Source organism: Rhinopithecus roxellana, chromosome 13 (assembly GCF_007565055.1).
Source record: "Rhinopithecus roxellana isolate Shanxi Qingling chromosome 13, ASM756505v1, whole genome shotgun sequence".
Classification (NCBI taxonomy): Eukaryota; Metazoa; Chordata; class Mammalia; order Primates; family Cercopithecidae; genus Rhinopithecus; species Rhinopithecus roxellana.
In genome coordinates this window covers 103,542,729-103,557,836 of record NC_044561.1, presented here as the reverse complement: position 1 = coordinate 103,557,836, position 15,108 = coordinate 103,542,729, and the positions used below count along the sequence as shown (strand labels likewise).

Here is a 15,108-nt window from a genome sequence, read left to right as displayed (position 1 = left end):
CAGACTGATTAAAAACATTTTTTTACATTAAAAAAGCAAAAGAAAGAAACATTTTTATATGAGGCTGTCTCAGATTCAGACACCACCCAATCTTCAGATTTCGAATAGCTTATACTCAAACATTTGGTAATATCAGCTCCTTAATGGTCTTCCTGGAGGGCAGATGCATTCTAGAGATGAGAACACGATCATGATTACTAATGCTACCACCACTATGCACGCACAAAAGTCACTGGTGTGATCCTTTCTCAGAACATTGTGGTAACTTCTGGACATTCTCTGCTGTTATAATTGCTTCTTCTTTCTGTTTTTTTTTTTTTTCCCCCTTATCTGAACAGATAATTTTCTCCATTGGAATGAAAAAGTCTTGCTTCATGCTCTTTAACTGTGTGACCTTGGGCATATTACTTTACTTTGGGGCAAACCATTTTCCTTCTTGAGGACCAAATGTGCTCTTTTATAAAATGAGCAGTTAAGTGATTAGATTGTCTCTCTGGACATGGCTCATGTTGACAACCTGGATCACATTAGAGGATCACATTGAGACCTTTATGTCGGCCTCAATTTCTCCATCTGTAAAGTAGAGGTTGGGCTTAGATTATAGATGATAAAGACACCAACTTTCCTGGAAAGGATTCTAAACTTAGGCTCAGCCTCAGTTAAGAAGGAGTTCTGTGATTAAACAGGGATGCCCACCTCAGCAACAGAAATGGGCAGGTCAACCATGTATGCTGTGCCTTGGTGAAGATTTTATGCTATGCTGTGCATTTGATATCCATTCTCTATATTTGAAATCCAATCTAAGATTATCTAGAAGGTCATTTCCAAGACACTGATGAGATATATCTATATAAATATACAACTCAGGATAAAAGCAACTTTTAATATTTAGTGTGTGCCTCTGATCTGATTACAGCCCACAGGGAAATATAGACAATACAGGCTAATGAAGAAAGGTGGTAAGATTTTTTTTTTTTTTTTTTTTTTTTTTGAGATGGAGTTTCGCTCTTGTCACCCAGGCTGGAGTGCAATGGTGCAATCTTGGCTCACTGCAACCTTCGCTTCCTGGGTTCAAGCGATTCTCCTGCCTCAGCCTCCTGAGTAGCTGGGATTGGAGGCACCCATCACCATACCCAGCTAATTTTTGTATTTTTTAGTAGAGATGGGATTTCCCCATGTTGTCCAGACTGTTCTCGAACTCCTGACCTCAGGTGATCTGCCTGCCTCAGCCTCCCAAAGTGCTAGGATTACAGGTGTGAGCCACTGCAACCGGCCAAGGGTGATAAGATTTTAAAAATTCATTTAAAATACAGAAATTTCAAAAAGGGAGAAGTGCAGTGATAGCAAAATTGATGCAAACTGTGCAAGCATGAAATCTATTTTGTAGCTGAATCTAATTTTCTTGGTCCTGAGATTCTATTTCCATTGGTTTTCAAATAGTTAATTCTATTGATTTTTCAGGGAGATTACTAAAATCACTGATAATTATTTTCTTAGTGACACAAAATCTAAAAAGCACTATATAAACCTTCTCTCTACCTCCCCTTATCCTTATGTCACCTTACCCTACCCCAAATACTCCGATGGCAGAGTATCTACCCATGGCAGAGTAGAGAATATGTGCACTAACAAAACCACATGCACAGGGTGGGGTATCCATCTCTGACTTGGCTGAGCTAGTCTAAGGAAGGAAGGCTCTGTGGCCACTGTCCTTGGAAGTCATTCTCACAGGTTGGTGGTATTCTCAAGTAGGTGGTGCTTGAGTGGCCCAAGAGCACCCACATGCTGCTATGCATTTTTCTGACAACCTCTTTATGATCTCTGACTTTGGCAGATCATCCCGCATCTCTCAATTGGAGAGTCACCTTTCTTATCTCCACAGAAAATTCTTAATCAAGCTCCTGGTTTTCCCTTACAGCTTCTACTTTTTAAACTAACTTCTCCAACTTCACCACTACATCTCTGACAGATGAGAACATTAGAGATTCCTTGTTTTTCAAAAACAAAACAAAACTCAGCAAAACTATAAATATACTAAGGAGAAGTCTGTATTATCTCCTGCCAAAATATATCACCCTGCATTTTTAAAAATTTTTAACTTTTGTGGGTACATAGTAGGTGTATGTATTTGTGGGATACATGAGATGTTTTGATACAAGCATGCAATACATAATAACCACATCATGGAATATGGGGTATCCATCCCCTCAAGCATTTATCCTTTGTGTTACAAATAATCTAATTATACTTTTTTATTACTTTAAAATGTACAATTAAATTATTTTTGACTATAGTCATCTCATTATGCTATTAAATACCAGGTCTTATTCATTCTTTCTAACTATTTTTTGTACCCAGTAACCATCCTCACCTCCCCACACATGCCCACTACCCTTCCCAGCCTCTGATAACCATCTTTCTACTCTCTATCTCCATTGAGTTCAATAGTTTTGATTTTTAGATTTCACAAATAAGTGAGAACATGCAACGTTTGTCTTTCTGTGCCTGACTTATTTCACTTAGCATAATGGCCTCCAGTTCCATCCATGTTATTGCAAATGACAGCATCTCATTCTTTTTTATGGCTGAATAGTACTCCATTGAGTATAAGTTTCACATTTTCTCTATGCACTCATCTGTTGATGGACACTTAGGTTGCTTCTAAATCTTGGCTATCGCGAAGAGTGCTGCAACAAGCACAGGTGTGCAGATATCTATTCAATATACTTATTTCCTTTTGGAGGGGGGGTATATACCCAGCAGTGGGATTGCTGGATCGTATGGTAACTCTATTTTTAGTTTTTTGAGGAACCTCCAAACTGTTCTCCATAGTGGTTGTACTAACTTACATTCCCACTAGTTGTGTACGAGGGTTTCCTTTTCTTCACATCCTTGCCAGCATTTATTATTGCCTATTCTTTTGGATAAAAGCCGTTTTAACTGTAGTGAGATGATATTTCACTGTAGTTTGATTTGCATTTCTCTGATGATCAGTGACTTTGAGTACCTTTTCCTCTGCCTGTTTGCCATTTGTATGTCTTCTTTTGAGAATATCTATTCAGATATTTTGCCTTTTTGTTTGTTTGTTTGTTTTGTTTGTTTTGAGACAGAGTCTCCCGCAGTCGCCCAGGCTGGAGTGCAGTGGCGCGATCTCGGCTCACTGCAAGCTCTGCCTCCTGGGTTCATACCATCCTCCTAGTTCCTAGTATCTGGAACTACAGGTGGCCACCACCACGCCCGGCTAATTTTTTTTTTTTTGCATTTTTAGTACAGACGGGGTTTCACCGTGTTAGCCAGGATGGTCTTGATCTCCTGATCTCGTGATCCACCTGCCTTGGCCTCCTAAAGTGCTGGGATTACAGACATGAACCACCACGCCCTGCCATTATTTTGCCCATTTTTAAATTGGATCATTAGATTTTTTTTTCCTATAGAATTGTTTGAGCTCTTTATATTTCCTGTTATTAATCCCTTGTCAGACAGGTCATTTACAAATATTTTCTCCCATTCTGTGGGTCTTTTCACTTTATTGATTGTGTGCTTTGCTGTGCAGAAGCTTTTTAACTCGATGTGATCCCATTTGTCCATTTTGCTTTGATTGCCTGTGTTTGTGGGTCATTACTCAATATTTGCCCAGACAAACATCCTGGAGAGTTTCCCCAGTTTTCTTATAGTAGTTTCATAGTTTGAGGTCTTAGATTTAATTCTTTAATCCATTTGATTTTTGATTTGATGTTTTGTATATGGTGAGAGACAGAGGTCTAGTTTCATTATTCTGCATATGGATATCCAGTTTTCCCAGCACCATTTATTAAAAAGACTGTTGTTTTTAATAAACAACAGTTTATGTTCTTGCCAGTCATGCCAGTGTATGTTCTTGGCACCTTTGTCAAAAATGAGTTTACTGTAGATGGGTGGGCTTGTTTCTGGGTTCTCTATTCTTTTCCATTGCTCTATGTGTCTGTTTTTATGTGAATTGCACAACCATGCTGTTTTGGTTACTATAGCTCTGTAGTATAATTTAAAGTCAGGTAATGTGATTTCTCCAGTGTTGTTCTTGTTGCTTAGGATGGCTTTGGCCATCCTGCATTTTTAACCCTTTTCCCATTTTCACCCAGAATACTCACTGGTGGCACTTGCAGCACCAGGGTTTACCCTGAGATAACTTTGCCATGAAATATATCACCTTTATTATTATTTTCACATTGTTCTAATATATTGACTTTGAAAACACAAGTTATCATTCTATTTGTAGCATCTTGTTGTTAGCAATGTAAATTTCCATTTACAAAATATAGAAATTCTTGATCGCTGAAAATGTCAAATTCTAGAAAGTGTAGCATTCCTATGTTAATATTGTTCTCAAACAGTTTTTGGCCAAAGAGTCATTTAATGAATCTACTTTTTTCCAAAATAGACGATTCTGATGATTCAGATGATTCTGATGTTAGTTCTGTTCAAAAATAATTCCAAGAACAGTTTGTATATTTTATTTTCACACTGAAAATCAGTCAGCCTCAAGAGCGTGTTAATGTAAAATTAAATGAACACAGGCAGTGAGCTGCACTTTTTTTTTCTAAACAGTAAAAAATTTTCCTGATTTTCTTGGCATCCGGTGGTATTAAACATATGTGGGAGAAATACAGCTTAGCAAACTCTTCCAGGAGATAAAGTGCTGATTACCCCTACTGGGCAATTTCACAATGTCTCCTATATTTTTCTCCTTTGGTAGTGGGGATGGGGGAGCACAATGTTACATTGGGCCTCTCTCCTCTCTCTCTTTCTCTCTCCCTCTCCTTTGAAAATGTTTCCTCTCTTTCAATATTTCATTTCTTATTTGTATTTCTGAATGAGGGAAAAGAGTTGATGGGACAGTGGAGTGGGAAAAAGAAGAGCACCAATAAAACCTGTTTTCCTGTTTCACTATTTTCATTCCAAATTCCTTCTATCTCATAATTGATGGAATCTTATGAACTTATTAGTTAAAAAGTGTCTTTCTTGTTTCACAGGAATTCATACTGGGATGATCACTCAGAAGAAAAGGTGAATACCAGATGTTGTAAGCTATTGGACTGCCACAAGTGATATCTTTACACACCATTCTGCTGTCACTGGGTATGTATGAAGTGCTGCATACAGACAGAGGAGAAAGGCAATTGACCCCATCTAAAGTTAACCAAAACTTCCTCTTGGGGCTGTTTCTTTCCATCAGACCTTACAGTTCTACGGGATAATAGCTTATCTCATAAGACCTGAGCTTTCTTTAATAATTTCTAGAAGCAGACGTTATTGTGTCATGCACACTCAGTGTTGCAAATTAATGGTCTGGTGATCTGGGTGGCATGGCATTTTCCCCTTCTCTGGTTCATCACCCATGATAGACCAGTAAAGGTGATCACTTAAATTCCTTCCTGTGCAGTGTTCTGTATTCCTCAGGACACACAGCTTCCTCTCTCCCAGGAGCCATGAATCTCCTGATGCTGACATTCGTTATCTGTGGGTTGCTAACTCAGGTGACCAAAGGTAATAGAACCCTATAAAGCAGAGATGATGGAACTAGGATGAGTTGTTGCCCTTGGGCTCCCCTGGTATCATGATGGGAAGAGAGGGAATCTACAGGAAAAATCTGGGCCAATAAAGAGCAGCAGAAATGCTCTTATTTTGGCAGCTCCATGCCCCTAGTCTCTGAGAATCTTTCTGTTAGGGACGTCTAGCAAGCTGGGATGTCCTCTGAAGCATTTCTCCAAAGACAAGAATTTTCTTAATGCTCTGAGCCACCCTATCTGTCTCTCTACATAACTATCCAATGTTAGCTCAGCCTCACTTCACTTCTATTTTGATTATTCCGTTGTATCTATTTCATTGTTGTGTCCTATTAGTTCTCCTACAATCTTGAATTCTTCTTTGCCTGGAGAGTACCTTCAGAGGGAGGCCCTCATTTTTATGTTCTTAGATATGGTGAGCAAGTCCATTGACAGTTTGTAGATTCTGTAGCACTATCATATGGAAGAGACAATATATGTTTGGGGTAGAAGTGGAAATAAGTGGAGTGAAGACAGGATAGAAAAACTAGCGACCAATGGGGAGCTTCTAATTTTAGATGAATAGGAACAGTCTGTTTCCACTATTTAATAATGCTACTTTTGAAAATTTTTAACATTTTATTTTAAAAAACTTGCAATTGATTATGTATCAAGCAATTGATAGATTTATAGGGTTTAAGGAAAAGAAAAGGGCATGCCTGTCCAAGAATACCAGTTCTTCAGTCCTCCCCTTCAGAATCAATCAATGTTACCAATTTCTTATCTATCCTAGCAAATACAAATATACTTATTTGCCTGTGTATACCTTTTAGATTTTTTTTAAATGCAATTGCAAATGCACCATGTGAATTGTTCTGCAATGTACTAGCAATGTATTAGAGACATCTTATCCAGACATAAACCTAGTTCATTATTTTTAATCAATAAGTAAAACTCTGAGGAGGAGCAGATGTATCTCCTCACATTAATTACTCTGCTATTGATGAAAAATAGGTCTTTAATTATCAAAAACAATTCAGCAAGAAAAATTTGTAAGCAAATGTATGTCTTTCCATTTATGACTGGACACATGGACACATACACACACATACACACACAAATCACCTACCAGAAAAGCTGAACTACTCTTCTCTCCTATCACCAGCTGCAAGAGTGTCAGCTTCCCATACACTCATCAGTCCTTTTTGTTTTTTCTACTCCATTCTTCCAAGTTTTACAGTCTAATATGTGAAAATGATGTCCTGATGTTTGAATTCATGACACTTCAGTTATAAATGAGTTTGAACATCCAGTCCATTAGATTTCTAAACTTTCTTATCTTTATATACCAAGAAATTTGGCTTTTGTTAAATTTGGAGGTGTTACATGTTGCTTAGAAAGATGCTATTCATGTCTATTAAATGGTTATAACTGTGCCTATGATCTGTTATGTCTTGATTCACATGTTGATGTAATATGAGTTACAGAATTAATATCTACTTTCACTTCTGATTATAAACTGCTGTATTTGTTGAAAATTTGGAAATTTTGAAATTGTAAAGAGGTAAAAAAATTGTAAAGAAGTTAAAAGAGACAAAATATTTTTGATCTGTTTTTCTTCCTCAGTTTTCTTATTTGAATAAAAATGTATAGCATACTTATAAATTTTCTATTAAACTATTAGTATTTTCCCATTTACTAAATATTTTTCAAAAACTGTATTTCCAATGACTGCATAAAATTTTATAGAAAGGATACTGCTTAAATTACTTAGCCAAATTTTTTTTGCATAAATAAGTGCATTTACATTTTATAGACAAGGATGGCTAGCATAACCTTTCTTATACATAAATCATTCAGCATAAAATTCCTGGAGATGTAGTTTTTTCTGTCTGCTTCATGTATTATCAATTTTTGAATACTTGCCAAGTCCTAAAAATGAAAGATTATGTTTAGTTAATTTTTATTTATGTCTGTGAGTAATGGAGAAGTCAAACTCCAAATACATGCTTAATGTATATTTAACTTTTCTATAAATTGTCTATGCCTCTTTTTCTCTTTTATTTTGGAGAGTTAGTTTTCATTTTTTTGATTTAGAGATTTTCATTTTTGTGTTCTCTTACAGGTTTGGTTTTGAAATTTAACTATTTAGTCCCTCTGAGCTTTATATTATGTGTTTTCAAGTGAGATAGCACCTGATGGCTTGTGAAGCAACTTTTTACCAAGCCAAGCTGTCAGTGGACTGCTATCAATAGATATATTTTAAGTTGTTACTAGCTGATTTTATATCTGGTATGTGTGGTAAGAATTCCACACATGGGATAATGTTTTGGCTAGATGGCTCCCCTGCTTAGAAACATGCAATTGCTAGTCATATTTCTAATTTTAGAATTTTGAGGGCCGGGCGCGGTGGCTCAAGCCTGTAATCCCAGCACTTTGGGAGGCCGAGACGGGCGGATCATGAGGTCAGGAGATCGAGACCATCCTGGCTAACACGGTGAAACCCCGTCTCTACTAAAACATACAAAAAAACTAGCTGGGCGAGGTGGCGGGCGCCTGTAGTCCCAGCTACTCGGGAGGCTGAGGCAGGAGAATGGCGTGAACCCGGGAGGCGGAGCTTGCAGTGAGCTGAGATCCGGCCACAGCACTCCAGCCTGGGCGGCAGAGCGAGACTCCGTCTCAAAAAAAAAAAAAAAAAAAAAAGAATTTTGAGATACTGCTTGATGAAGATCACATGTCCTAACAACATCATAGTTCCAGACTGAAGTTCTTTGAATAAAATGACTATTGTCACTCTAGAAAAAAAAATATGAATTATTCTCAATTGCCATCATTCTACTGCTTAAACCAAATTCTTGGAATTATCTTTGATTTTTTATATCCTATGACATTCATATCTATTAGGAAGTCTATTACATCTGCCTGCAAATTATATCCAGAATGCAATTATTCTCGTCACCTCCATTGCTACCACTGTGCTTCTAGTCACCATCATTTCTCACCTGTGATCCTCAGGATCTCTGTCCTTTTGCTCTTCCCTTCCACACTCTTGTGAAGTACACATAATGCATAATCCGCTTACACTGGAAGTCAGATCATGTACTTTTGCTCAAAACTCTGCTATGGCCCCCTCTATACTCAGAGCAGTAACCAGAGTCCATACAATGGCTCACCTGGCCCTGCAGGATCTGGCCTTTATGACCTTTCTCACCTCATCTCCTACTATTATAGTCCTTGTTCACTCCACTACAGCCACACAGGCCCCAGTGCTCTTCCCCAAACATATCAGACTCAACCCATAGAGCTCTGTTTGTTTCCTCTGCCTAGAACGCACTTGCTGGTGTGACTAATTCCTTTACCTCCTTCAAGCTGTTTAATCATCACCTTGTTACACAGGCCTGTGCAACTCCTGTTTATGAATCTTCTATTACCCTTACATCTATTCTCCCTTCTTTCTGCAAACCATTTATCACCTTTTCATCTACAAAATAATGTCCTTTGTTTTTTATTGAGGTAAAATATACATATATAAATTACCATCCTTACCATGTTTTTACCATATTTTCATGTATACCTGTTGGCCATTTGTATCTCTTCTGTTGAGAAATGTCTATTCAAATCTTTTACCCATTCTAAAATCAGATTATTTGTTTTTGTTTTTGTTCGCTATGGAGCTGTTTGAGTTCTTATATTAATATATTTTTGGTTGTTAATTCCTCGTCAGACAGATAGTTTGCAAATATTTTCTCCCACTCTGTGGGCTATATCTTCACTTTGTTGATTATTTCCTTTGCTGTACCCAAGCTTTTTAGTTTGATGTAATCCTAATTGTCTCTTTTTGCTTTGGTTTCCTGTGCTTTTGCGGTCTTACCCAAGAAACCTTTGCCAAGACCAATGTCCTGAAGTGTTTCCCTAATGTTTTCTTCAGGTAGTTTCATAGTTTCAGGTCTTAGATTTAAGTCTGTAAACCATACAGTTTAGCAGGGAGTGCTCTTGCTTTTTATTGTCTATCTCCCTCTGCTAGAAAGTCAGCTCCATGTGATTTTTGTCCATTTAGTTCACAGATGTACCTCAAGGGCCCAAGATGGTGCCTGTACCATAGAAGGAGCCCAAAATTTTGATGACTGTGTGATTATAGCCTAATTTAATAATGGAGAGGATAACATAAAAGCAGTAGGAAGGAATGTAAGTGAGAAACAGTTTTGAAGAATAATTGACAGAACAAGGCGATTCAAAGACAAAGGGGAAGAAAAGAGCCAAGATGACATATTTCAAGTACGGATAATGCTGGAGAAAAAAAATTAAGATATAAATCTTTGTAGATGTGAGGAATGAAGAAGCAAAGTTAGAGTTTGTCTGGCACAAAATAAGTGGAAGGTCTAGACTTGAAACTTATAGAAAATTCCACGAAGTACAAAGTAAAATGGAGCCAGTAAAATAACAAAGATAGAATAAATGACTCTAGAAGAGCGAAGGTAGAATAAATAATCGGTGAAGTTGGACTAGAGCCAATATTTCCCAGAGGATAAAATATGAACCAAGTTATTGTGAGCCTAACACATACGTACATACATACATCTAGATATGCTTTATATATATTATCACATTAAATTCAAGCAAGGTTGTTTAGAAAATTACTTGCTCTTCTGTACATATGCCAGGCTTCCTCCTCCATAGAGCCTTATCTCTAGCTGCTTCCTCTGCCTAGAATTTACTTACTTAGGTACTCCTTGGGCAATTGTCTTGAGAAAGATGATCAGGCAGTTTACTGCTTGATAAATGAACATACAATGCAGCACACTAGTTTCCCTTTAGATTTATATCTTCACCCCTCAAATGAGTAGTCACACTGCTTGGAAATCCTACTGCATTTCTCTTGTAAATGAACCTTCCCTCTTTTTCTTTCTTTTTTTGAGACAGAGTCTTGCTCTGTCACCAGGTTTGGACCGCAGTGGCCCGATCTCGGCTCACTGCAACCTCCGACTCCCTGGTTCAAGTGATTCTCCTGCCTCAGCCTCCAGAGTATCTGGGGTCACAGGCACGTGCCACCACATCCAGCTAATTTTGTATTTTTAGTAGAAACAGGGTTTCACCATGGCCAGTCTGGTCTCGAACTCCTGAACTCAAGTGATCTGCCCACCTCGGTCTCCCAAAGTGCTGGGTTTACATGTGTGAACCACCACACCCAACCTGCTTGTTTCTTTTCTCATTGCTTGCAAACACCATTTCGTTCTTCAAAACAAACCTGAAAGCCCTCCCTTAACCTTGCATTGCCCTCTAACAAGTTATTTATTTCTCTGCTTTTCTTTGGAGCTAAACTTCTTAAGAGTTTCATTTACAGATCCTGCATTCACTTCTCTCTCATTCACATTTTGACCAACTGCAATTTAGTTTCTTTTCTCATAACACTCAGAAGCTGCTCTCCTCAGTATGAAGTGACCTTCATACTACTAAAAGCATGGACACTTTCCTGCCTTCATCTTTTTTTTTAACCTCTCAGCAGTATTTGACCACAAAATGACCACTCTGTTCTTTAAGAAACAGTCTCCTCTCCTGCTTAATGTAGTCGCATCAGATACAACTTTCCCTATAACCTTTATGCATTTTCTGTTTTCATGCATATCAGCCCAACCTGCAACTGTCAGTATCTCCCAGTCTTTCAACAACTGCTTGTGAAATACCCCTGTATATGGCAATCCAGAAATGCCAGAAAATTATCAGCTGTCTCTGGGATCATCTATTAACTATGGGGGAAGCTGGATAAATAGTCCAGGTCCTTTGAACCTCATGTAGAATAACTTTAGGGCTTGGTAATATTTTTTTTTTCCTGTGGTAATTCCTTTATTTGCAGTTCAAGGCTAATTATGGAAAGTAAACATAAATGATTTTAGTTCTTCAAGGTTTTTACTGTAACTGTGCACCCTTTCATTCTTCAAGGTTTTTCTGTAACACTGCACCTTTAGGACCTGATGCCCAATTAAACATTTTTTTAAGTTATTTGGTCTTTTTTTTTAAAATAAAAACTAAATGCTATTTTTGCTTTTACTTTTAGTTGACATGTAATAATTGTTCATACTTAGAAGATGCAGAGTGATATTTTGATACATGTGTACAGTGTGTAATGATCAAATCAGGGTATTAGCATATCTATCACCTCAAACATTTGTCATTTTTTTATGTTGGGAATATTCAGAATCCTCTCTTCTAGCTATTTGAAAATATACAATAAATGATTGTTAACTATCATCACCCTACAGTGCTATAGAACAGCGGACCCCTTTTGGCACCAGGGACCAGTTTCGTGGAAGACAGTTTTTCCAATGGGGTGAAGATGGTGGTGGGGATGGTTTCAGGATAAAACTGTTCCACCTCAGGTCATCAGGCGTTAGTTAGAGTCTCACAAGGAACACACATCCTAGATCCCTCACATGCACACAGTTCATAATAGGGTTCATGCCATTATGAGAATCTAATGCCTTGGCTGATCTGACAAGAAGTGGAGCTCAGGCGGTGATGCTCGCACACCTGCTGTTCACCTTTTGCTGTGCGGCCTGGTTCCTAACAGGCCATGGACCACTACCCATTGGCTGCCCGGGGGTTGGGGACCCCTGCTATAGGACACTGGAACCTTTTCCTCCTATCTAGGTGTAATTTTCTATCTGTTAACCAACCTCTCTCTATCCTCAATTCCCTTCCCAGCCTCTAGTAATCACTATTCTACAGTCCACTTCTATGAACTCAACTTTTTTAGCTCCTACTTATGAATGAGAACATGTGGTATTTATTTTTTTGTGTCTATTTCACTTAACGGAATGTAACATGTCCCCCAGGCTCATCCATGAGTCTGAGGCTTATTTTGTAGCCTGGCTGCTGGGCTTCCCTGTGGGATTGTCCTCTGAGCAAACAGAACACAGCCATGCTGCTGGCCAGCAGTTGATAGATGATCTCATGATAATAACAGGTTATAACTCACCTTTTATTGGATTTCTTGCTTTCCTGATTTCTACATTTCTCCACTGATTTTTTTGAGGGAGGAATTTTCTCTCAACTAAACTATCATATTCAGATCTTTGCTGGAGCTCTGCTTTGCTGGGGGTCTGCTTTAAGACTCTAGTGTCTTATTCTCCTGTTTTGATCTGACTTATCTTATTGGTCCTTTTAAGTCGTTTCCTCTTATCTGATCTCTTAATATTGAAACTCACTAGAATTTAATTCTATTCCTCTTTTTTTCTCATATTATTTCAACCCACCATGGTTGATCAATTTCTGTACTTTAAATGCTATCCATAAGCATCACATTTATTGATTTGCATATGTCAAACCAACCTTGCTTCCCAAGGATAAAGGCTACTTGATTGTAGTGGGTAAGCTTTTTGATGTGCTGCTGGATTCAGTTTGCTACTATTTTGTTCAGGATTTTTGCACTGATGTTCATCAAGGATACTGGCCTGACATTTTTTTCTTGTGTCTCTGCTAGGTTTTGGTCTCAGGATGATGCTGGCCTCATAGAATAAGTTAAGGTGGAGTCCTGCCTTCTCAATTTTGGGGGAATAGTTTCAGTAGGAATGATACCAACTCTTCTTTGTATATCTGGTAGAATTCAGCTGTGAATCCGTCTGGTCCTGGGCTTTCATTTTCATCCTTTCTATCCAGGTTTTGTATCAGTCGAAGTATGCTTTCTCTCTCTCTGTCCCTGTCTCTCTTTTTCTACCTTCCTCCTTTTCGCCACATAACTTCTTTAATGGTACATGGCACAATTTTAATATACAGTTTTTGTTGTCCTGTTTGTCTCTTTCAATGGCTTTTTGTATTTGACATAGTATTAGTCTAGATGTCAGTCAGTATAAACTTTTGAATGAATGAAAAGTTGTTATGTTGATGCCAGAGTTAAAAATTTGACCTATATTTTGTTCTCTACAGGTAGCTTTGAACCCCAAAAATGTTGGAAGAATAATATAGGATGTTGCAGAAGACGATGTTTAGATACTGAAAGGTACATACTTCTTTGTAGGAACAAGCTATCATGCTGCATTTCTATAATAATGTCATATGAATACACTCGACGACCACCATTTCCTGTGATTCAGCTTAGAGGATATAACATTTGATTATAGTGATATGGGCTCTTTTACTGGTTCCCCAGTATCTAAGTTGAGTGATCTGGTAACATTTGACACACATGGAGAAACCATGACCCCCGAGACCAATACTCCCGAGACTACTATGCCACCATCCGAGACCACGACTTCCAAGACTACTATGCCACCATCCGAGACCACGACTTCCAAGACTACTATGCCACCACCTTCTCAGATGGCTCTTACTCATAATTAATTAACATTTACTTCTGGTATGGAACAACTAGAAATACTGCTGGAAATAATATCCAAAGAGCTGATTCTACCAATCCAATTTCACCTGGAAAATTCCATCAGGGATTGGATGACCATGGGGATGGACATAATTGCTACTATTAAGACAACAGCCAAGATAATTGCCTTGCAATTAGAAACATGTAGACAGAAATGTATAGAAGATACAAGGATTCTCTTAATTGGACTTAAAGTCTTTATCTGTCTTCCTCTGATGTACTAAAATATGTGAGCTAATTTTTGTCTTAAGTGAACATTTGTATGTCTATGTATTTTTCCATGCCAAAAACAAAAATGAAGACCATTGTTTGGAGCTGCCTATTATGTCTAAGACAAGAATTTTTACTTTAACAGTGCCTGGCCCACTGCTATCATATATAGGAGAACATATAAAAGCATATAGAAAGACAGTTCCAGACAAATGTTCCCTTCTCTACCCTCCACCTTTTATTGTAAGAACTTACAGTACTTCTGTGTGTCATGATGTCAAATTTTGTTTAAGGTTCTAGCTGGTAACTAACAGTTAGTTAGTTAGAAGCTAATTCTTTCATTCAGCACAAGCACTGATCTCACTGGATAGAGATAAAAGTGGGACTTGCCTTGAGAGTACATCATATTAAATTAAAAGCTGCATCTCAAATTCTACTTACCTTTCCAATCTTCTTTCCGCTTAGAAGTCCAACTTCCAACTATGGCAGCCTCATAACATGCCTCCTCAGGTCTCTGTTTTGTCCATGAATGTTAGTTGTGTGCAGTGTTTCTATGCTTCGTATGGCTGTATGCATGTGACTGCTGTTTGTATGGCAACAGATGGGTCAGTAACTGTCTTCTATGATACTACAGAGAAGCGGTTATTAACTATAAAGTTCATTAGGTTTTTTTTTTTTTTTTTTGAGACACAGTCTTGCTCTGTCATCCAAGCTGGAGTGCAGTGGCACGATCTCGGTTCACTGCAAGCTCTGCCTCCTGGGTTCATGTCGTTCTCCTGCCTTAGCCTCCCGAGTAACTGGGACTACAGGCACCTGCCACCACGCCTGGCTAATTTTTTGTTATTTTTAGTAAGGTGGGTTTTCATCATGTTAGCCAGGATGGTCTCGATCTCCTGACCTCGTGATCCACCCGCCTTGGCCTCCCAAAATGCTGGGATTACAGGTGTGAGATACTGTGCCCGGCTGACTATTATTGTTACTTTTTAACTTTAAGTTCCGGGATAG

The 15,108-nt window shown here is 38.2% G+C and overlaps 1 protein-coding gene across 1 annotated transcript; it reads left to right on the top strand.

Annotated features, from left to right (window-relative positions):
* The first annotated feature begins 5,465 nt into the window (after positions 1 to 5,465).
* Positions 5,466 to 14,088, top strand: DEFB125 (defensin beta 125). Its single transcript, XM_010361272.2, is given in 3 exon segments — positions 5,466 to 5,523; positions 13,443 to 13,609; positions 13,611 to 14,088. Coding segments are annotated over 3 exon segments (471 nt in total). The 3' UTR covers positions 13,857 to 14,088.
* The last annotated feature ends 1,020 nt before the right edge of the window (positions 14,089 to 15,108 follow it).